The following is a 23516-nucleotide window of genomic DNA, read 5'->3' on the forward strand; positions in this document are numbered from 1 at the left end:
CGATCCCGCCCTGTGCAACTGGGTCCTGGACTTCCTGACGGGCTGCCCCCAGGTGGTGAGGGTAGGTAACATCTCCACCCCGCTGATCCTTAACACTGGGGCCCCACAAGGGTGCTTTCTCAGCCTTCTCCTGTACTCCCTGTTCACCCACGACTGCGTGCCCATGCACGCCTCCAAATCAATAATCAAGTTTGCAGACGACACAGCAGTGGTAGGCTTGACTACCAACAATGACGAGACGGCCTACAGGGAGGAGGTGAGGGCCCTCGGAGTGTGGTGTCAGGAAAATAACCTCACACTCAATGTCAACAAAACAAAGGAGATGATCGTGGACTTCAGGAAACAGCAGAGGGAGCAGCCCCCTATCCACATTGACGGGACAGTAGTGGAGAGGGTGGAAAGTTTTAAGTTCCTTGGCGAACACATCACGGACAAACTGAAATGGTCCACCCACACAGACGACGTGGTGAAGAAGGCGCAGCAGCGCCACTTCAACCTCAGGAGGCTGAAGAAATTCGGCTTGTCACCAAAAACACACACAAACTTTTACAGATGCACAATCGAGAGCATCCTGTCGGGCTGTCGGCCTGGTACGGCAACTGCTCCGCCCATAACCGTAAGGCTCTCCAGAGGGTAGTGAGGTCTTCACAACGCATCACCGGGGGCAAACTACCAGCCCTCCAGGACACCTACACCACCCGATGTCACAGGAAGGCCAAAAAGATCATCAAGGACAACAACCATCCGAGCCACTGCCTGTTCACCCCGCTATCATCCAGAAGGCGAGGTCAGTACTGGTGCATCAAAGCTGGGACTGAGAGACTGACAAACAGCTTCTATCTCAAGGCCATCAGACTGTTAAACAGCCATCACTAACATTGAGTGGCTGCTGCCAACACACTGACTCAACTCTAGCCACTTTAATAATGGAAAGATTTATAAATGTATCACTAGCCACTTTAAACAATGCCACTTTATATAATGTTTTCATACCCTACATTACTCATCTCATATCTATATACAGTACTCCATACCATCTGCTGCATCTTGCCAATGCCGTTCGGCCATCACTCATTCATATATTTTTATGTACATATTCTTATTCATTCCTTTACGCTTGTGTGTATAAGGTAATTGTTGTGAAATTGTTAGGTTAGATTACTTGTTAGATATTACTGCATGGTCAGAACTAGAAGCCCAAGCATTTTTCTACACTCGCATTAACATCTGCTAACCATGTGTATGTGACAAATACAATTTGATTTGATGTAGAAAATAGTAAAAATAAAGAAAATCCTTGTATTAACAGGTGTGTCCAAACGTTTGACTGGTACTGTACATTGTAATGTTGTTGTATGGTGGTATTATACATTTTGTATTGTAGATATGTTGTGGTGTTGTAATAATGTTATATGATGTAGTGTTTTGTCTTTTCTTTTATGTGTCATGTGTTAAATACAAATATTATTTATCCTTATCAGAAAGTTTTTTACATGGATGATACATTGAAGTTAATATAAGACAAATACTGGAAACAATAGAACACTGTCACACCTTGATCTGTTTCACCTGTCCTTGTGATTGCCTCACCTCTGATTTGTTGACCTCTGCCTACCCTGACCCTAAACCTGCCTGCCATCCGGTACTGTCGCCCCACCGCCGGTTTACCGACCCCGGTCTGTCTTGACCTGTCTATTGCCTGCACCTGTTGGAATATTAAACCATTCTCAATTCGATGTGTCTGCATTTGGATCTTACCTTGATTGCTGGTAGAACACTATACAAATCTGTGAAACCAGGCCTGGCATTCATAGCTACCTTTGAAAAGTATTCTGATAAAGTATGACCGGAATTTATACATAAATGCCTGGACTATTTTAATTTTGGAGAATCGCTTATCCAATGGGTTAAAGTTATGTCTAGTAACCCCAGGTGTAAAATAGTAAATAATGTTCTCATAAAGTATTACATTGTTAAGAGGAGTAAAACAAGGCTGTCCATTATTGGCATGTCTATATATTATAGCCATCGAAAATGTTAGCTAATAAAATCAGATCCAACAACAATGTCAAGGGGCTACAAATCCAGGGCTTAAAAACATGTCGTTATACACTGACAATTCATGTTCTCTTTAGAAAACAATGCACCATATTACATATTACATATTGGACCTCTAAAAAATGTTACTTTTACATTACTGTGTAGTTTACCAATAAAATTGTCCGACGGCGAAGTGGACATTCTCAGTATTCACATACCTGAATAAATAAATGATCCCAATACAATACATTTGAATAGAAAGTTAGCCAAATTAGATAAGATTTTGCTACCATTGAAGGGATGAATATATAACGAATATGAATTTGGAGGGCAGACATGATTAAATATTAAAGCATTAGACCACGCACTAAAGGCTTCAGTCATACACAAGTTATACTTAAATCCGAACTGGTTCTCTAGCAGATTAGTACGAATGTCTCATCCAATGTTCCGGAATGGCCTTTTCCAATGAATTCCGATGACAACCTCTCACTTTCGATTATTTGAAAATGAAATCACCTCCAAAATAATGCTTTTTTTTAAAAACAAGCAATAGAAAGCTGGTTGCAATTTCAGTTTATTCCACCAGAAAAGACAGAACACATTTTAGAACAAATATTATGGCTAAACACAAATGCACTAAATTGATTAAAGAAAAATATTATTTATTTTGTTGAAAAAAAAGTAAAACGGTAAAATCTTTGTAAGTTATATCATAAATATGTCACACATGCAGTTAACAAAATATATGGACCTTTTCTATCTGTTGGCCCTGCATTAAAGACCAAAACTGGCTAAAGATAATTGTGATAATAAAAACGTATATCAGTCTCATTTAAGGACCAAAAAAATCACAGCCTGCACCATACAGGTTACAAAATAGTTGGGAGGATATTTTCGATGTACCGATTCCATGAACTGACACACTAAACGACACCAGATTCAAAACTTAAAGTTTTTCAATTGATGTTATTATACAAAATTCTTGCAACCAATAGAATATTATATATATTTGGGGGATACAACCATCCCAGTGCTGCAAATTTTGCTGCCAAGAGACAATCATTAGATCACTTGTTTTGGTACCGCACATATGTGTAGCTTGTTTGTGGTCACAGATTCAGTGAATGGCTGAAAAAATGCAACATTGACTTAGAGCTAACTCTGCAAATAACACTAATGGGGGATTTGATAATCATAGTCAATCAATCAATAATATATTAATACTCTTATAAATGGTGTTTATCTTTAATTTACAATCTGCAGAAACTACGAGAATAGAAAGGTTCAGAACTTTTGTGAAACATCACAGCACAGTGGAAAAATATATACGGCAGCTAGAAATCAAAACTGGATGGTCTTCAGACAAAATATAACTTGTGTAAAATATACTGTCCGTGAAATGTATGTAGAATGTACAGTATAAGCTTGAAGTGTAATCCTAAGAATTATTGTCCATTAGTTTACTCCAATTAGGGGAAGGGTGGTAGGGTTAGGGGAAAATAGTAAAGGAGGGACATCCATTTTAACAGAAAGGTCACTTTTAATGCATATAAGTAGAGCTACTATGAGAGGTTTGGAATGCGTCTTCCTCCAACACCACAGTCGGAGTTCTAACCTGCATCCAGCTGATCATGAATGCATCTGTTACATAACTGTTATGAACCAAAATATATCCCTGTCTGAATTATTGAGCAGGGCTGGACGAACCAGTGAAGCAGGTTTAATCCTCAGGAGCTAAACACTGAGCGCTCAGACCAGGGAGAAACAGAGGATGAGTCATATCATCAGCCCCAGAGCACTGTCAGAGTTTAACTTTCATCTAAAACCAATCTGTTTTCAGCACACAATTCTTTAGAGTATTCACAAACTGTCAAATAAATACAGTAGAGACATTGTGTCAGCTGTTACGTACTAAGTTGTTACTGTTTTATAATTGATTTGCCTGCTCCTCTGTATTATTAACGTGGAGTAAATCAACATAGATTCGAAATGTTTATGGCACAGTGGGTTGAATTACAAAACCAGCATTGTGCACACTGAAAGAGACACACATGCATCACCGTGCCTCGGAAAAGCTTTAGAAGAGTGTGGAGCCATCCAATAAGAACAGTGGGCTGATGGTATGTGGGTACACACAGGCAGTGGAGTTATGATGGATAACAGAATATTGTGGCTGAGTGCCAAGGAGGGGGAGAGAGAGTGAGCGAGAGAGAGAGAAAGAGAGAGAGAGAGAGAGCAGATAGAGGGAGAGCTGAAAGAGGAAGAGGGAGGGGAGCAGAAAGCAGAGTGGAGAAATACCGCTCAATAGATAGGATGACGGGAGAGTGAGAGGGGGAGATAGGAGCGAGCAAGAAAAAGGGTGAGTGAGTGGTAGAGAAAGGGACAGTGGGAGGGAGTTAAAGAGGGAAGGAACAAGGAGAAAGGAGAGGTAGAAAGAGGAAGATAGCAAAAGAGGAGCTATGTATTTCTGTGGGAGGGTGACAGCGCTCCATTCCTGGGAGATGGGATGAAGTGAACACACAGTATGGAGAGACAAAAACAGGCTTAGAGGACAAAGAAAAATATAAACACAAACATAAAAAGAGACATTGCCCCTTTGTGTCCCACTCAGCAGCGCAAGCCATCCTCCACATGGAAGAGGCAGACCCGGGAAAGTAGCTCAGCACTCAGTAATGGAGGTAGGTCACCTAAGGCTCAAATGTTATGGCTGCTAAACTGGATGTGACTTGGTACAAGTGGTTCATATCAATGACTAGCCCAGGGTAAACATGCTAGGAAGTAACGGAAAGGCAGCAGAAAGAAGTTGAGCATGTGAATGTGCTCTGACTCGTCAAGGTTTTACTGTAGTTAGAGCAAATGTTTTGTCGTCTATGATTGAAGAAGAACCTTTATTTTAACAAATAAAGAGTAGAAAAGTTTGTCATTCTGTGGAGGTGTTTAGCTTGTTTCTAAAGAACAACTCTCTGGAGTGCAGGCGTGTCGGTCCTAACTGAGGTGTTAGCATTCCACTGCTGTCTCTAAACACTATCGAGTGCAATATAATATGTAGTAATATACTGTTTCAGACTACAGCTTTTCAACAGCTTGTAGTTAGTCTCTAATAGACAACAGACCTCCCCAGTGTACAACAAACAAGGAAATTGGTGTGCACTGCTATAACCACAAAAACATTGTGACCACTGTGTACATTATGTGTTGAAACCTGCAGACGGATCTATCTGGTGACAAGATGAGAGATTGGATAAACTGTGTACCTGCATAGACATGCATTGTAGTGCTGCTTCAAAAGGAATACAGAAACGTGTGGGTGTATAAAAACTGGAGAAGACAGGCTTTGGAGAGCAGAACGGAACTGCATTTCTTTTATATCCAATCTGCAATCTCTTCAGACTAACCATTAACATTGTCATGGCCTGCTAAAGAGACTCTCAAAATAACTGGCCCAGATACCTAAATACAGCATCCGTATATGAGGCTTGGTTCAGCGATGCTAATGTAGGGATGCTATTGCAGCGAATGAGTACACATATTTGCTTCCCCAATCCCAAATCTAATGTACGGTGCATTCGGGAAAGTATTCAGAGCACTTGACTTTTTCCACATTTTGTCATGTCACAGCCTTATTCTAAAATGGATCGAATAAAATAAAAATCAATCTACAAAGCAAAAACAGGTTTTTATAAATGTTACGTAAGTATTCAGACCCTTTGCTATGAGACTCAAAACTGAGCTCAGATGCATCCTGTTTCCATTGATCATCTTTGAGATGTGTCTACAACTTGATTGAAGTCCACCTGTGGTCAATTCAATTGATTGGACATGATTTGGAAAGGCACACAACTCTCTATATAAGGTCCCACAGTTGACAGTGCATGTCAAAGCAAAAACCAAGCCATGAGGTCGAATGAATTGTCCGTAGAGCTCCGAGACAGAATTGTGTCGAGGCACAGATCTGGGGAAAGGTTACCAGATTGAAGGTCCCCAAGAACACAGTGACCTCCATCATTCTTAAATTGAAGAAGTTTGGTACCACCAAGACTCTTCCTTAAGCTGGCGTCCCGGCCAAACTGAGTAATCGGGGGAGAAGGGCCTTGGTCAGGGAGGTGACCAAGAACCCAATGGTCCCTCTGACAGTGCGCCAGAGTTCCTCTGTGGAGATGGGAGAACTAGAAGGACAATAATTTCAGCAGCACTCCACCAAACAGGACTTTATGGTAGAGTGGTCAGACGGAAGCCACTCCTCAGTAAAAGGAAAATGACAGCCTGCTTAAAAGGCATCCAAAGAGAGATCCTTGATGAAAACCTGCTCCAGAGTAATCAGGACCTGAGACTGGGGAGTAGGTTCACCTTCCAACAGGACAACGGACCCTATGCACACAGCCAAGACAACGCAGGAGTGGCTTCAGGACAAGCCTCTGAATGTCCTTGTGTGGCTTAGCCAGAACCTGGACTTGAACCTGATCTAACATCTCTGTAGAGAACTGAAAATTGCTGTGCAGGGATGCTCCCCATCCAACCTGACAGAGCTTGCGGATCTGCTGAGAAGAATGGGAGAAACTACCTAAATCAAATAAAATGTTATTTTATTGCAATTCAGTTTTAAGAAAAATTTGTGTTAAGTAAAAAATAGATAAGCCAAAAAAAATAAAAAATAAAATAATTAAAGAGCATCGGTAAAATAACAATAGTGAGGCGTTGTACGGGGTTAGTCGCGGTAATTGAGGTAATACAGTTGAAGTCAGAAGTTTACATACACTTAGGTTGGAGTCATTGAAACTTGTTTTTCAACCACTCCACAAATGTCTTGTTAACAAATTATAGTTTTGGTAAGTCAGTTAGGACATCTACTTTGTGCATGACACAAGTCATTTTTCAAACAATTGTTTACAAACAGATTATTTCAAAAATATATATATATAATTCACTGTATCACAATTCCAGTGGGTCAGAAGTTTACATACACTAAGTTGACTGTGCCTTTAAACAGCTTGGAAAATTCCAGAAAATGATGTCATGGCTTTAGAAACTTCTGATACACTAATTGACATAATTTGAGTCAATTGGAGGTTTATCTGTGTATGTATTTCAAGGCCTACCTTCAAACTCAGTGCCTCTTGGCTTGACGTCATGGGACAAACAAGAGAAATCAGTCAAGACAGAATTGTAGACTTCCACAAGTCTGGTTCATCCTTGGGAGCAATTTCCAAATGCCTGAAGGTACCACATTCATCTGTACAAACAATAGTACGTTCATCTCTGTCTCCTAGACATGAACGTACTTTGGTGCGAAGAGTGCAAATCAATCCCAGAACAACAGCAAAGGACCTTGTGAAGATGCTGGAGGAAACATGTACAAAAGTATCTATATCCACAGTAAAATGAGTCCTATATCGACATAACCTGAAAGGCCGCTCAGCAAGGAAGAAGCCACTACTCCAAAACCGCCATAAAAAAAGCCAGACTACGGATTGCAACTGCACATGGGGACAAAGATTGTACTTTTTGGAGAAATGACCTCTGGTCTGATGAAACAAAAATATAACTATTTGGCCGTAATGACATTGTTATGTTTGGAGGAAAAAGGGGGAGGCTTGCAAGCCGAAGAGCACCATCCCAACAGTGATGCACAGGGGTGTCAGCATCATGTTGTGGGGTTGCTTTGCTGCAGAAGGAGCTGGTGCACTTCACAAAATAGATGGTATCATGTGGGAAGGAAAATGATTTGGATGTGTTGAATCAAAATCTCAATCTACATCAGTCAGGAAGATAATAGCTTGGTCGCAAATGGACAAAATGGACAAAGTTGTTGCAAAATGTGGCAAAATGGCTTAAGGACAACACAGTCAAGGTATTGGATTGGCCATCACAAAGCCCTGACCTCAAACCTATAGAAATGTGTGGACAGAACTGAAAAAGCATGTGGAGGAAGGAGGCCTACAAACCTGACTCAGTTACACAAGCTCTGTCAGGAGGAATGGACCAAAATTCACCCAACTTATTGTGGGAAGCTTGTGGAAGGCTACCCAAAACGTTTGACCCAAGTTAATCAATTTAAAGGCAATGCTACCAAGTACTAATTGAGTATATGTAAATTTCTGACCCACTGGGAATGTGATGAAAGAACTAAAAGCTGAAATAAATCATTATCTCTACTATTATTCTGACATTTCACATTCTTAAAAAATAAAGTGGTGATCCTAACTGACCTAAGACAGGACATTTTTACTCTGATCAAATGTCAGGAATTGTGAAAAACTGAGTTTAAATGTATTTGGCTAAGGTGTATGTAAACATCCGACTTCAACTGTACATGAATTCCTCAAATGTCAGCTGCACAATCAATGGCTAATGTCAACCTTGCACACTAGTTCTAAGCTCCGGAATGAGTCTTAAAGCCACAATCTGGAATTTGTATTTTAGCCCAACAGCAGCCTCACCACATAAACGTATGGGGTAGGATTGAAGAAATGTAACCACTCTCAAATTCATACCTCATACCTTATGTCTAGTGTCAGGTGTTTGTTTTTCTGACCACAACATATGACCAAGAAAAACTCCAGGCCCTACTTGTGGTTACTGTCTTTTATCACTTACAGATTTTATTTCTCCAATACTTAAACTTTTGTTCAAACTGTTAATTAGACAATTGTGATTTGCATGTTCAACCTGGTCTCATGGAAATTCATAGGATTTGGTATGTAAATCTGTTCCCTCCATTTTGTATGATATATTACGTTACGTTACATTATGAATTAAATAGCGGTCGTACAATATCATACGACATAGAGGATGTATAATATCATACAAATTGGATGATGTAACTTATCATACGTCTTGGTAGACTTTTTTTTGCATGTTGCATCATAACAACAAAGAAGAATTACAGGGAGAATTAACGTTAGTGGTTAGGAGAACAAAACAACAAATGTTAGGAGAGTTTTTGTAGCAGGTTATGTGAATTGGGTTAAGGTTAGAATAAGGGTTATGGGAAGGATGAACAAAAATGCTACAGTTGTCCCCGACGCGACTCAAACACGCAACCTTTGGATTGCTAGACGGTCGCCGTATACACCCACCCATCCGCCCCAACCAACCTCCATACTTTCGTTTCTGTTTCAAGTAACTAGACTTTGAGACAGAAATGCATATAGTAAGTATGTTTCATATACTGTATCTTTGAGGCCAGGCTGGAAAGTCTGGAGCTAAATTCACTTCCCCTCTAATGTAGCTCAGAAGACACTCTTGTCACTTTTTGGGGGCTTCTAATTTTTTGGGGAGGTTCACAAGCTTTCTATCTGTGGTCCAGCATTATTGAAGAAGGTTAGGCCCAGAGATACTTTTACCTACTGAACTTACTTTGAAAGTTACTACTTATCTGTAAGTGGATGCAAGTAGTATGGGTCTCTACAGTTTCACTTTTCGATAAAGGTAGACAAATACTGCTATTTGCTGCCTTGCTTTTCACTGTGGCCTTTCATTTTTAGTCTGACTCAGAGATAAAAGCCTAAGAAGTAAATATTTTATGACTACGGAGAGGCTACTGATCTGTAGCATCTAATGTACGATGCACACAACTCTCTAAAACAGTTTTTGGATAGATTCCAGCCACTTCAGTACGTTAAGTGTACAGACATCAGAGAGCAATAATCAATGTAGAATGTGGATAGTGTGGCTCAGTAAGGATATGCAATAATACATTAGGCATAAAGCCTTGTCACTTACAAACATACTTTCTTTGGCCTGGTCATTAATTAAGGGTACCATTTGGATGCAATTTAAAACAAGTTTCTCCTTGTACGGAGTCCAGCTGCTAGGCTTATGCAAATGCCTTTCAGAATGTTATCACCGGGCACCCCAGAAATGCAAATTCATAGAATGAGCATCACCTTTGTAGAGTAACGGTTGATTGTTTGTCGGCCTAATGTCTCATTTGAAAGGGTTGAATCGCTTCAGGCAAGCATTCTAATTTCAGAGATAGGCCTCCATTAAAACGGACCTGGCTGTTCTTACCTTAATGAAAAGCAATGATGTTTCATTAATGACTAGCACATGCTCACTTCACCACAACCAGTCATTTAACTTTTCCCCCCATCCACACAAGGCCCTTTCCTCCACCACTCAAAATGATTGATTGAAGGGCACTCAGGGTAGCCTACAAAATACCCATACTCACTTCAAACATAATGTTGACATTGTCATTGATATCACTCACTCGCACACAGACACAGAAAAACTCTCTCTCTCTTCCCTCAATGGCAGTAGGAATGAGCGTGTGCGATTCCCTATTCAGAGCTGAGGGGTCATTCACTCACAGCCTCCTCACCAATGTACTAAGTGGATTATCCAATTAGCTGCCATTGTATGCTCTGAGGAGAAATCACACTAGAGCATGTACAAGCTGGATGGATGGATAGCAGGAGAATAAGAGGGAAAGTGACAGATCGATGCTTGTCTCTGTCTCCCACATCATTCCCAGCAGAGTGTCATTTAGTTTAACGAAGATAACTCATACTTTCAACTTGGCCACACAATGCACAAGGAACAATGTCAAGCTATGTGAGGAGAATCCTTGACAGCATATACATATAGAGACAGAGCCTTCCTTTTCAATTATTCACCTCATCAAACCCTGGAAAGGTTTTTGTTGTCCTTTTTGGTGTCTCACATTCACACACACATACACACACTCACAATCCACAGTTGAAGTCAGAAGTTTACATACACCTTAGCCAAATACATTTAAACTCAGTTTTTCACAATTCCTGACATTTAATCCTAGTAAAAAATCCCTGTCTTAGGTCAGTTAGGATCACCACTTTATTTTAAGAATGTGAAAAGTCAGAATAATAGTAGAGAGGATGATTTATTTCAGCTTTAATTTCTTTCATCACATTTCCAGTGGGTCAGAAGTTTACATACACTCAATTAGTACTTGGTAGCATTGCCTTTAAATTGTTTAACTTGGGTCAAACGCTTCGGGTAGCCTTCCACAAGCTTCCTACAATAAGTTGGGTGAATTTTGGTCCATTCCTCCTGACAAGGCTGGTGTAACTGAGTCAGGTATGGAGGCCTCTTCGACTGCACATGCTTTTTCAGTTCTGCCCACACATATAGGCTTGAGGTCAGGGCTTTGTGATTGCTACTCCAATACCTTGACTGTGTTGTCCTTAAGCCATTTTGCCACAACTTTGTAAGTATGCTTGGGGTCATTGTCCATTTGGAAGACCCATTTGCGACCAAGATTTAACTTCCTGACTAATGTATTGAGATGTTGCTTCAATATATCCACATATTTTTCCTACCCCCATGATGCCATCTATTTTGTAAAATGCACCAGTCCCTCCTGCAGCAAAGCCCCCCCTCAACATGATGATGCCACCACCGTGTTTCACAGTTGGGATTTTTTTTTATTTTTTTTTTTATTTTACCTTTATTTAACCAGGCAAGTCAGTTAAGAACAAATTCTTATTTTCAATGACGGCCTGGGAACAGTGGGTTAACTGCCTGTTCAGGGGCAGAACGACAGATTTGTACCTTGTCAGCTCGGGGGTTTGAACTCACAACCTTCCGGTTACTAGTCCAACGCTCTAACCACTAGGCTACCCTGCCGAGTTCTTCGGCTTGCAAACCACCCCCTTTTTCCTCCAACATATTGATGGTCATTATAGCCAAACAGTTCTATTTTTGTTTCATCAGACCAGAGGACATTTCTCCAAAAAGTACGATCTTTGTCCCCATGTGCAGTTGCAAACCATAGTCTGGCTTTTTTATGGCGGTTTTGGAGCAGTTGCTTCTTCCTTGCTGAGCGGCCTTTCAGGTTATGTCGATATAGGACTCATTTTTACTGTGGATATAGATACTTTGTACCTGTTTCCTCCAGCATCTTCACTGGGTCCTTTGCTGTAGTTCTGGGATTGATTTTCACTTTTCGCACCAAAGTACGTTCATCTCTAGGAGACAGAACGCGTCTCCTTCCTGAGCAGGATGATGGCTGCGTGGTCCCTTGGTGTTTATACTTGCGTACTATTGTTTGTACAGATGAACGTGGTACCTTCAGGCGTTTTGAAATTGCTCCCAAGGATGAACCAGACTTGTGGAGGTCTACAATTTTGTTTCTGAGGTCTTGGCTGATTTCTTTTGATTTTCCCATGATGTCAAGCAAAGAGGCACTGAGTTTAAAGGTTGGTCTTGAAATACAGTACACCCACAGGTACACCTCCAATTGACTCAAATAATGTCAATTAGCCTATCTGTAACGGTCGTCGGTGGAAGAAGGTGAGGACCAATGCGCAGCGTGGTAAGTTTCCATATTTTTAATAAAGAAATTGAACACTGAACAAAAACAACAAAGTGAATGAACATAACAGTTTTGTCTGGTGCAGAATACAAACATTCAACAGAACATAATCACCTACACCACACAGGTGGGAAAAGGCTACCTAAGTATGATTCTCAATCAGAGACAACTAACGACACCTGCCTCTGATTGAGAACCATACCAGGCCAAACACAAAAACACCACAAAAGGAACATAGACAACCCACCCAAATCACGCCCTGACCATACTAAAACAGTCATAACAAAATAACTAAGGTCAGAACGTGACAGTACCCCCCCCCCCCCCCCCCCCCCCCACCCAAAGGTGCGGACTCCGGCCGCAAAACCTGAACCTATAGGGGAGGGTCTGGGTTGGTGTCTGTCCGCGGTGGCGGCTCTGGCGCGGGACGTGAACCCCACTCCACCATAGTCTTTGCCGGCCTCTTTACCCACCTCTATGGCCTCTTTAGAGCGCCGACCCTCGCCGCCAACCTCGGACTGGGGACCCTAGCAACGGGTCCCGAATGGATGGGAGATTCCAGCAGCACCGGGCAGGCGGGAGACTCCGGCAGCTCCGGAGTGAAGGGTGATTCCAGCAGCACCGGAGTAACGGGCGGCTCTGGCAGCTCAGGACAGACGGGCGACTCTGGCAGCTCAGGACAGGCGGGTGACTCCGGCAGCTCCGGAGTGAATGGCGATTCTGGCAGCGCTGGAGTGACGGGCGATTCCGGCAGCTCCGGAGTGAAGGGTGATTCCGGCATCACCGGAGTAACGGGCGGCTCTGGCAGCTCAGGACAGACGGGCGACTCTGGCTGCTCAGGACAGACGGGCGACTCTGGCTGCTCAGGACAGACGGGCGACTCTGGCAGCTCAGGACAGACGGGAGACTCTGGCAGCTCAGGACAGACGGGAGACTCTGGCAGCTCATGACAGACGAGAGACTCTGGCAGCTCAGGACAGACGGGAGACTCTGGCAGCACTGAGCAGGAGGGAGCACATGTAGGGAAGAGACGGAGAGACAGCCTGGTGCGGGGGGCTGCCACCGGAGGCCTGGTGTGTGGAGAGGCACCGGATAGACCGGACCGTGGAGGCGCACTGGAGGTCTCGATCACCGAGCCTGCACAACCCTACCTGGCTGGATACTCCCCGTAGCCAGGCCAGTGCGGCGAGGTGGAATAGACCGCACTGGGCTATGCTGGGGAACCGGGGTCACCATGCGTAGGGCTGGTGCCATGTACCCCGGCCCGAGGAGACGCACTGGAGACCAGATGCGCTGAGCCTGCTTCATGGCACCTGGCTCGATGTCCACTCTAGCCCGGCCGATACGAGGCGCTGCGCTGTAACGCACCGGGCTATGCCTGCGCACCGGGGACACCGTGCGCCTCACAGCATAACACGGTGCCTGCCTCGTCCACCTCTCTCCACGGTAAGCACGGGGAGTTGGCTCAGGTCTCCTACCTGACTTAGCCACACTCCCCGTGTGCCCCCCAATAACTTTTTGGGGCTGCCTCTCGTCCCAGCCTCACTGCCGTGCTGCCTCCTCATACCACCGCTGCTCAGCTTTCGCTGCCACCAGCTCTGCTTTGGGGAGGGAATATTCCCCAGCCTGTGCCCAGGGTCCCTTGCCGTCCAGAATCTCCTCCCATGTCCAGGAGTCTTGAGATTTCTGCTGCTGCCCGTTACCACGCTGCTTGGTCCTTGGTTGGTGGGTGATTCTGTAACGGTCGTCGGTGGAAGAAGGTGAGGACCAATGCGCAGCGTGGTAAGTGTCCATATTTTTAATAAAGAAATTGAACACTGAACAAAAACAACAAAGTGAACGAACGAAACAGTTCTGTCTGGTGCAGAATACGAACACTCAACAGAACATAAGCACCCACACCACACAGGTGGGAAAAGGCTACCTAAGTATGATTCTCAATCAGAGACAACTAACGACACCTGCCTCTGATTGAGAACCATACCAAAACACCACAAAAGGAACATAGACAACCCACCCAAATCACGCCCTGACCATACTAAAACAAAGACATAACAAAAGAACTAAGGTCAGAACGTGACACTATCAGAAGCTTCTAAAGCCATGACATCGTTTTCTGGAATTTGCCAAGCTGTTTCAAGGCACAGTCAACTTAGTGTAATGTAAACTTCTGACCCACTGGAATTGTGATACAGTGAATAATCAGTGAAATAATCTGTTTGGAAACAATTGTTTGAAAAATGACTTGTGTCATGCACAAAGTAGATGTCCTATCCAACTTGACAAAACTATAGTTTGTTAACAAGAAAAGTGTGGAGTGGTTGAAAAACAAGTTTTAATGACTCCAACCTAAGTGTATGTAAACTTCCGACTTCAACTGTATATGCGAGTTTGGAATATGGCTGTGTCATGACTGAGAGGACTTGAGGCTAACAACACTTTATAATTATGTCTTCTCAGTCCATCTATTCGCAGTTTACGCACCACGATGGGGCCTAACCACAATTCTACCGAAAATAACATTGGGCTGTGTGACACAAAATTTCATGACCCCCCACCCTACCACCTCCCCCCTAAGAAAATTAAGGGACCTAAGAAAATGTTTGTTTTGAAGCTCCTTTTCTGCAATTCTACGAAGTTTACCAATACTCATTACGTCTTTCAGGTAGGCTATTTAATGATAATAATAATGGATAAGGAAAATACAATGTTATTCTGCTACCAAATATGTTTTATTGTGATAATTTATGTCAACCATCAATTTAATTATACAGCACATATTCTATTTTACAGAAAGTGATTTAATCAATTGTTGACTGTGCCCAATAATGTTTGTACCATGTTTTGCGCTGCTCCCATGTGGTGTTGCTGCCTTGCTATGTTGTTATCTTAGGTCTTTCCTTATGTAGTGTTGTGTTGTCTCTCTTATTGGGATGTGTGTTTTGTCCTACATTGGTATTACATTTATTTTATTTATTTAAATCCCAGGCCCCCTGTCCCCGCAGGAGGCCTTTTGCCTTTTGGTAGGCTGTCATTGTAAATAAGAATTTGTTCTTAATTATTGTTCTTAAATAAATAAAAATACAAAAAAATGGATTAGTGACAGAGTCACACATTGTAGAAGATTACTTCCAATTTCTTAGACTCCTTGACTAGGTCATAGCTCAACTTCTGAATGTCATAGAGACAAATCAAAGATATTTCCATGTGCACCAGAGTCGCGACTTCCTCTGGCATTTTACCGCTTGTGTCTAGCATCACCGATTTAAAAGTTGTTTTAGATCGGTATAAACAATCACGAATTGCTCTACTGTACCTCTTTAGCAGAGGTTTCCAGCCGAGGGGCGAGGTACGAAACAGGACCGCTTGCTAAAGAGGTACAGCAGAGCAGAGCAGCTCGTTCCTTGTGGGACAGGTATAAATCCTGCCCTGTATGTCCCTGCTCTCGCCTATGAGGTAATGGATTGGCTACGCGTGTCACTGTGTGTCTCAGTGTCAGCTGGTCCGCTGTGTGGCAGGCTTTTGTGTCAGGCAGGTCAGCTGTGGCTTGGTGGGGGCACGTGTAGCAAACCCTCCCCCTCACTATGCACACACTCATGCAAAGAGATCACTCCCCCAAACCCCATTCTCAATGTAGCTCCAAATACCCCCAATTGTTCACCAGTGACTGAAGGCCTTACATCATTGTGATCCTAGGAGGCCCGAGGGTCAGATGGATTTGTATAATATATTTCAATTATGTAATCTTGATGAAATTACAAAATCTTCCTAAATACAAGAAGAGCCTCTGATATGGTTTAGTAAAGACAGTTCATGTACATTATCTTGAATATCTATGATAGAATAAAATGAAAGCAATTATCTACAGATTTTTGGTGAAATATCTCCCTACTACTAATGCAGTTGTGCCCTGTTGTTTATCAGGAGTTGAATCTCAACAAATGGATTTATTTTGAAAGCCCTTGAAATTAACATTCTTAAAATCAATAATGTTCCATCTGTGAACATTGCACAAAATATTTCCTTGATCAACTAAAAAAGTTGATCAATTAAGGTTTGTGTGTTAAAAGATTGAATCAATTTAGGCTGCTTGCCTAAAACAAGGGTTGACTTTTACAGTATATTCCTAGATAGGCTGAGAAAGTGGGCAAGCTGAAACTGATACAGCAGCACTAAGAGCAACTCAAAGCCCTCAGCAGTAAATCACTCTTACTGCACAATTTGCCCCTTATTCTAAAGTGTAGCCATTTATTTAACACTCAAATATGGTGTTTGCTGTTCAGTAGGAATAAATCAAACACCAGACAAAAGTCCACACAAAGAATGGCACACTTCAGCAGATAAAGAGGGGTTATTTCTCTTCAGCCAGAGAGGTGTTTGTTCAGAGTGGATGTGGGGCAGTGTGGGAGGAACAGGGAAGGGGGGGGGGGGTATTACACAGTCAGTTGATGGAGAAAAGGGGGCGGAGGGAGTTTGGGGGTGTACGGGGGGGGTTTAAAGAATCCATTGTGAGGAAAAGGAGTTAATCACTTGAGCGGCGTGTGCCAGGGTAAAAGGAGCACATGTCATACACCCCATTCCCTGGGGGGCTTCCAAGGTCCCATCTCCGTCTAGCTGAATTTACATGTCAGTTATGCAAAGCCGGGCCGCCTCTGAATAAAGCAAAGAAAGACCCACCCCCTCAGAATAGTACCCTCTTGGCTGGTGATAGTGGTGGTGTGTTCACTGCATGAATGGTTCATTCAGGGACGCACACTCGTACACACACACGGCTACGTGGTATTTCCAGGACTGAAGGGATTGCTGCGCGTTAGTCTGCTAGACGGATGCTTTGCCATGGCAGTAAGTCAATGTGAATATTTTCTAGTCTTGTGATGAATTTTGGTGGTGAATTCTAGAATTTGAGAGGGATTGTGAAAGAATGTCAGACAGACAGATAGGCTGGAGGTGGGGGTGGGGGGGGGGGGGGGTGGGGGGGTGATGTCAAAGATTGTTTACATATGGCATCTGGCATTGTTCTGTGCTTGAAAAGGTACAAATCAAAACAATAATTTGCTATTATTTGAGGAAAATTGTGAGGTATCATGCCAAACAGTACCATGTCAAACAATGTAAACATGTAAAAAATATCCTTCTCCTGAACGAAGCTAAATATAAATTTTTTTCTGACATGCTGTGACCAAGAGGCTGTATTCTGTTTCGTCCATTGTGATTATTGTCCCTGTTCACATAGCTATTATTGCATTTTCTATGAAAAGATAAGGTGAGCAGAAGAGTTCTTACTAGGTGCCTGTTTTGTCCGTTTTTTCATCTCTTCCTGTGGAATACTAACACTCCTTATTCATTCAAAACAACTGCACTTGCACCATACAAAATAAAACACTAACAGTGACAGCTATGCATGTCTTCCACGCCAGCCACGCCGTGTTAAGAATGATTTGCAACGGATTAGCTATCAGATACGTACTACTTAATGTGACTATTATAGTTGGCCCGTTGAGCCATGCTTTTGTTCCTGTCGACATTATGCTTAAAGAAAGGACACCAGGTGGTTGGGGAGCCCATGGGCAATCTCATTCACTTTGGAGACCTCTGCTACTTAGTAACTAGTGACAACTGAAAGACATTAAGTCTGTTCCCTAGAGGGTTTGAGATCATGGCTAGCAACATCTGGGACCTTGTATCTCCCGGGGCAGGGATGATGAAAAGAGGGTATGTCTACAGTATGGTTTGTTGCGAAAGTAATAGTGAGAAAAGTATAACAAAAAATCTCAAGTTGAATCTCAATTTCTTCCCTTCAGATGGAAATGTTGACAATATCTCCCTGGGGTCATGAGTTTTTCCCGCACTACAAGTACCTCTTCAACAAAATACGTTAAAGTTGTCAGGACATCCATTCTGCTTTCCCTAATGCTCAGAGACCATGGGAAGCGTCAGCAGCCTCGTCTCAGGTCACAGTCTTCACAGCAAGCACTGTCAGGCCACGGAGTACAAATTAAAGAAAGCAGGCCATCACCGGAAGACAGGCCGGAGCCTGGATGGCCTACTGAAGTATAGCTTTGCACAGGGGTCCTCCAACAACACATCTAAAGCCATCTCTCACTCAGGCAGGAGTGAGGACTTCTTTTATATAAAAGTGAGCCACAAGCCGCGGACGACTCACCAGAGAGGCATCCTAACAGAGAACCTTTTAGGACAGGGACATTTTACTGATACGGAACCAGACTGTAGAGTGCCAACTATGTCTGGGAAACTGGAGAAGGTGAGTCTCTGACTTCCTCAACATACTTGCTCAACATACTTGCCTGTGTCAATATTTCTGTGTTGTACAATTGATAGCCAGGGAGGCAATTTCAAACACAACTTCAAGATCAGACAAGCACAATAGATAGCAAACAAAAATATTACCTCTGTTGAAACACCAAGCTTTGTGTTGTCCAGTCTTTTTAACCATCGCCAAGGTTGATGACTTAAGCCACAATTTTGAGTTTGGGTTTCAGCCTAACTGCAAATGTGTGTAACCACACTCCATGTCATAGACAGAGCTAGATGCAAGGACTGACAGTCCAAGAGATTTAAATTAGAATTTTAAACATATTTTAAGCTATATATTATTACTTTAGAAAGACTAAAATGACAGCAAAAACATACCCAGCCAAACCCTAACCCGGACAACGCTGGGTCAATTGTGCTCCGCCCTATGGGACTCCCAATCACAGCTGGTTGGGATACAGCCTGGAATTGAACCAGGGTCTGTAGTGACACCTCTAACACTGAGATGTGGTGCTTTAGACCGCTGCGCCACCTAGGAGCCCTCACGAGGTATTATAAGTTATATTCCTTAAGAATGAATGGATAGGCTATATTTTAGTAATTCAAATCAGTAAATATTGCAGATTGCAATGCCTTGATCGTTTGTAAGATATCATCAGTGATGCTATCTTGTCTTATCCAAGTCCTGCTCTCTGAATAGGCCTTTATGCCCCAAGAGAGAAAGTGCTTTCCAGGCATGAAGTCACTGGACAGGAATGCTGAGTCCACAGGATTAACGCTCACACTTAAACAGCGCAACACATTATTAATATCACAGAGCAGGGCAATTCATCTTTTCTCTCTATAACTGGTGGTCTTCCCAGACAGCACAGATGGGACATATGGAATAAGCTCATGTTTCATGTTTCATGACAGTTTCATGTATTCTGTATATTCTTACATTGCACTTCTACATGTACAAATCTCCAATTTCTGGGTGGTTATCTGTTCTCGTCAGCACTAAATAATTGGTTATTCATTGGTAGCACTATTTGCTTACATGATCATCTCCATTGCTAAAAGGAAGGTTGAAAACTAAAACCAACAGGTTCTCTGATTGATTATTTGCTCTCCTTCCTCTGCCTCTAGAATACCGAGAACGCTTTGATCCGGCCCACAGCCTTCAAGCCAGTCATCCCTAGGAGCACCTCTTCCACAGAGACTCGCGACAATCTCACCCACCTGCTTATTCCCCCAGAAAGGACCAAAGACTCCCAGGGGCCCAAACAGGACACCTTTTCAGTGACACTCTCAGACTCTGGGCAGGATTCAATGTCCAGCCTGCCTACTCAAAGCACCAATGGGAGCCTCAGTGCTTCCACAGGCCCATTGTCTCAGTGTGCAGGAGGCTCAGCCCATGGCATGGCCCATCCCCTGCAGCCCCCCCGCTCTACATGGACCAATGGGAATGGCCTTAGAGCCAGTGCTAGGGCTGTAGCTCTAAGCAATGGAGGGGCAGTGAAGGCTAACAGGGATGCCGTCTCCATACCGTCCACTCAGCAGCCTATTCCTCTGTTGGAGGAGATGGGAGGCTGTAATCGCTCTCCCATCTCAATGGACGAGTCTCTCATTGAGCTGCTGGAGCAGAGGCTGCTGGAGAGTGAGACAGAGCTGCATGAGCTGCAGGTGAGCTTTGAGGAGAAAGAGGTGGACACTTGCCAGCTGTTCGAAGAGAGGCAGAGGTATTGTGTTGAGGAGATGGAGGGCCTGAAGCAGAGGTGCTCCACCAAGCTCAGGCAGGTCTCGCACAGGGCCGTGAGGAACCACCAGGCCTTGCAACTGCAGGTCAGTCAGCTGCAACAGGACAAGCAGAGGCTCCAGGATGAGCTGGCCAGGATGACCCAGGAAAAGGACCTGACAGAGGTCAAACTGAGGTCGTTTGAGAGGGAGAAAACCCAGCTCGAGCCCACCTTAGAGGAGACCCAGTGGGAGGTGAGTGCGGCCAGCATGTCTCATGAATTTTTCCTGACCACATAGCCTTACCATGAAAATCAGGGCCCTAGTTGTGACTGAGTGGGCCCAAAGTATTTCCTGGTCAGGTCACTAGGAAAATGCATTGCACAAGGTTTGCACAGGGTTTGCACAGGCCAGAGAGAATGTAATTTTAAAAAATTCAGCCAGTGATTCAACGCAATTTTTTTTTTGCATTCTTTACTAGGTATGTCAAAAGACTGGGGAGATCTCCCTGCTGAAGCAGCATCTCAGGGACTCCCAGGCTGATGTCACTCACAAGCTGAATGACATCGTAAGCCTCAAGGTCTCGCTGAAGGAGACTCGGGACAAAATGGAGGCATTGGGGCAGCAGAACAAAGAACAAGAGGACAAGATACACTCTCGCAGCGTGGAGGTCGAGGTACTGGGTCTCTTTTGTCAAAAGAAAATCAGAGGTAGTATGATATGCATACAGAATAGATTTCTTTAGTGAAGTACAGAAGCTGCACTAGTGGTGAGCAGATCTAAATTTAAGTGTGAGTGACAATGCTGAATCTAGGTCATTATCTACTAGGCCTCCATGTTGAACGGCAAACTGCATTTTATAATGACACAATTCATCTATTCCACCCCAGGTATGCCACAATGAGCTCCAGCGCAAGAAGAACGAGGCTGATCTTCTAAGAGAAAAGGTGGGTATACTAGAGACAGACATCAAAGGAATCAAAAAGGATCTGGCTCTGGCAAAAGAACAGAGGCAGCAGCAGAAGGCCAAACTGGAGGCCCAGGCCCAGCAGAGGTCAGACCAGAGTGGGGGGAGAGAAGGGTGCATGAGCACTGACTCCCTCCAGGGAGAGGTGGAGAGACTGAAAGGGGAGCTCAGGGAAGAGAGAGAGACTCAGGAGAGGCTGTTGAACAGCTTTGAGCATGAAAGACAGACGTGGAACAAGGAGAAGGACAGAGTCATCAAGTACCAGAACCAGCTTCAGCTCAACTATCTGCAGATGCACAAGAAGAACCAAGACTTGGAGAGGATCCTGCAGGAGCTCACAGTGGAGCTGGAGAGTCGGCCGGAGCTCGACGTGGACATCCACAGCTCAGGGTTACACTATGAGGATATGATAGCCACAGAAATTTGAGGGAGAAACTCACAGAGAATAATTTTAAAAAATCATCAACTGTTACAACAGGGTAATTAAACAATCATATTAAACACATAATTTGTTATATCTGTCCAGAAAACAGATGATCCATTGTTGCCTTGGCAGGGGCAGCGTTTTAAAGATAATTAAGTTGGCTAACATACTGCTGCACGATATGACAGAATTGGGGTCTGACTACTAAAATCACTGTAGTTCTCTATGACTGTGTAAAGCAGGCTTTAAGCTTGTGTTATGTTACCCATAGGGTTGGATTCCCAGAAACAGATTAAACCTAGACTTGGACCAAAAAAAAGACGAGGCTTAATCTTTGTCCAGGAAACCGCCCCATAATGTTCAATTGACAGTAGTCTACGAAATGTTCATTCCTCTTGAGCATTTTCCCAGTACTATAGTTAACTTAAGGCATTCGTTCTGCATGTGTCAAGTCCTACATATAATGTTGCAAGTCTCCACAACAACCACTGAGACTCAGCGATATGATTCTATTTAACCTTTTTGATCCCAAGCATCACCATGGCCAGAGATATTGCAGAGGGTGTGAGACAAGAGGATGCCCTCGTCAGCACCAACACAGATACTGGCATCTGCACGTGTATGGGAGTTCACATCTCTCTCCTGCAACATGATATAGTAGCCGCATGGCAACAAATGCTGAGGAGTGCAGCCACCTGTGTCACAGTCTTTCTTTTTGTCGGAAGTCTCCCCACTCTTTGTAGTAACTGTATAGCAGAGTTTGCCTAAGTGTCAAACCATTGGATGTATATTTTGTGAATTATCATCAGTATTATTTATTGATATAAGGGATATAAACGTTCAACGCAGTATTGTACTGATTATGGTTTGAAAGGGACTAATTAAACTGAGATGATAAAGAACGTATATCAATGCACTTCCATTGTAAGAGGGACTAGGAGAACATGATTGTCTCAAAGTGCATCCTACACTACACTGAGAATGTCTCACTGGTACAGATATCTCACAGAGGTACATTTGGCACTAAATCCTGTTCCCTCTCAGCCCAGCCTGATTGTTACTTACAGTATCAAGGCTGAAATCAAATTAAGGACTATTGTTAGGATATAGGCCCACAAGGCTGTAAATAGAACAATGGTTTCACCAGGCTGAGAGCATCATTCCAACCTTAATCTGATGTGCTTGACATGCAATGCAAACCAATGAAAACACAAACACAGAGAGAATAGCAATAGCATTTACATACATGTAAGGGTTACAGGTAGTTTCATTGAGGCCTCAAAATAATATATAATACATGGGTACTCAGATCTCTGCAAATCACATGGATGTTTTTAAATCTACTTTTCCAACATGACACCATAAAGGTTAGAAAGTCTGTATCAGTAATTGGACAGCAGTTAAGCTCATGAGTCTGATGATGGAGCCTTATCCTGCTGTGATTCTGATGGACAGACAACATTCAAGCACAAAGAGGTTTGAATAAATTAGCAGGGGGAAAGCACATGTGCAACGTACAAAAGAAGGACACTGGCTGTTTTCTGTGGTCTCTGGTCATAGAAGAACTAGCTGTTTTGCAGATGTATAATAACAAAGCACTCAATAAATCCACACATAAATTATGAAACAGAATACCCTATATATATTATATGTCCAAGTGCATGTATAATTAATGAAGTTCTACAAATGATCTTACAGTCAGCCACCACAGGCTAAAAGGACATGTTTTGGTATTTTGGTCCTATAACATTAGTACTTAATTAGAACAAAGTTAGCATAAACATGGCTGTATTTTG

At 43.1% G+C, this 23516-nt stretch overlaps 1 protein-coding gene across 4 annotated transcripts; it reads left to right on the forward strand.

Annotated features, from left to right (window-relative positions):
* The first annotated feature begins 4280 nt into the window (after positions 1 to 4280).
* LOC110535810 (leucine zipper putative tumor suppressor 1) lies at positions 4281 to 22622 on the forward strand. 4 transcript variants are annotated; one of them, XM_021621110.3, is made up of 5 exons: positions 4297 to 4721; positions 18142 to 18602; positions 19742 to 20584; positions 20811 to 21005; positions 21220 to 22622. In XM_021621110.3, exons 2-5 carry the CDS (start codon positions 18264 to 18266, stop codon positions 21721 to 21723), a joined length of 1881 nt encoding a protein of 626 aa, XP_021476785.3. In that variant the 5' UTR covers positions 4297 to 4721; positions 18142 to 18263; the 3' UTR covers positions 21724 to 22622. The 4 variants fall into 4 exon arrangements, with proteins under 4 accessions (XP_021476787.3, XP_021476785.3, XP_021476786.3 ...); XM_021621111.3 differs by lacking the exon at positions 4297 to 4721 and adding an exon at positions 17024 to 17182; XM_021621112.3 differs by lacking the exon at positions 18142 to 18602 and having other exon boundaries at positions 4281 to 4721.
* The last annotated feature ends 894 nt before the right edge of the window (positions 22623 to 23516 follow it).

The sequence above is a fragment of the Oncorhynchus mykiss genome, chromosome 11 (genome assembly GCF_057628025.1).
Source record: "Oncorhynchus mykiss isolate SJ-2025 chromosome 11, ASM5762802v1, whole genome shotgun sequence".
Lineage (NCBI taxonomy): Eukaryota > Metazoa > Chordata > Actinopteri > Salmoniformes > Salmonidae > Oncorhynchus > Oncorhynchus mykiss.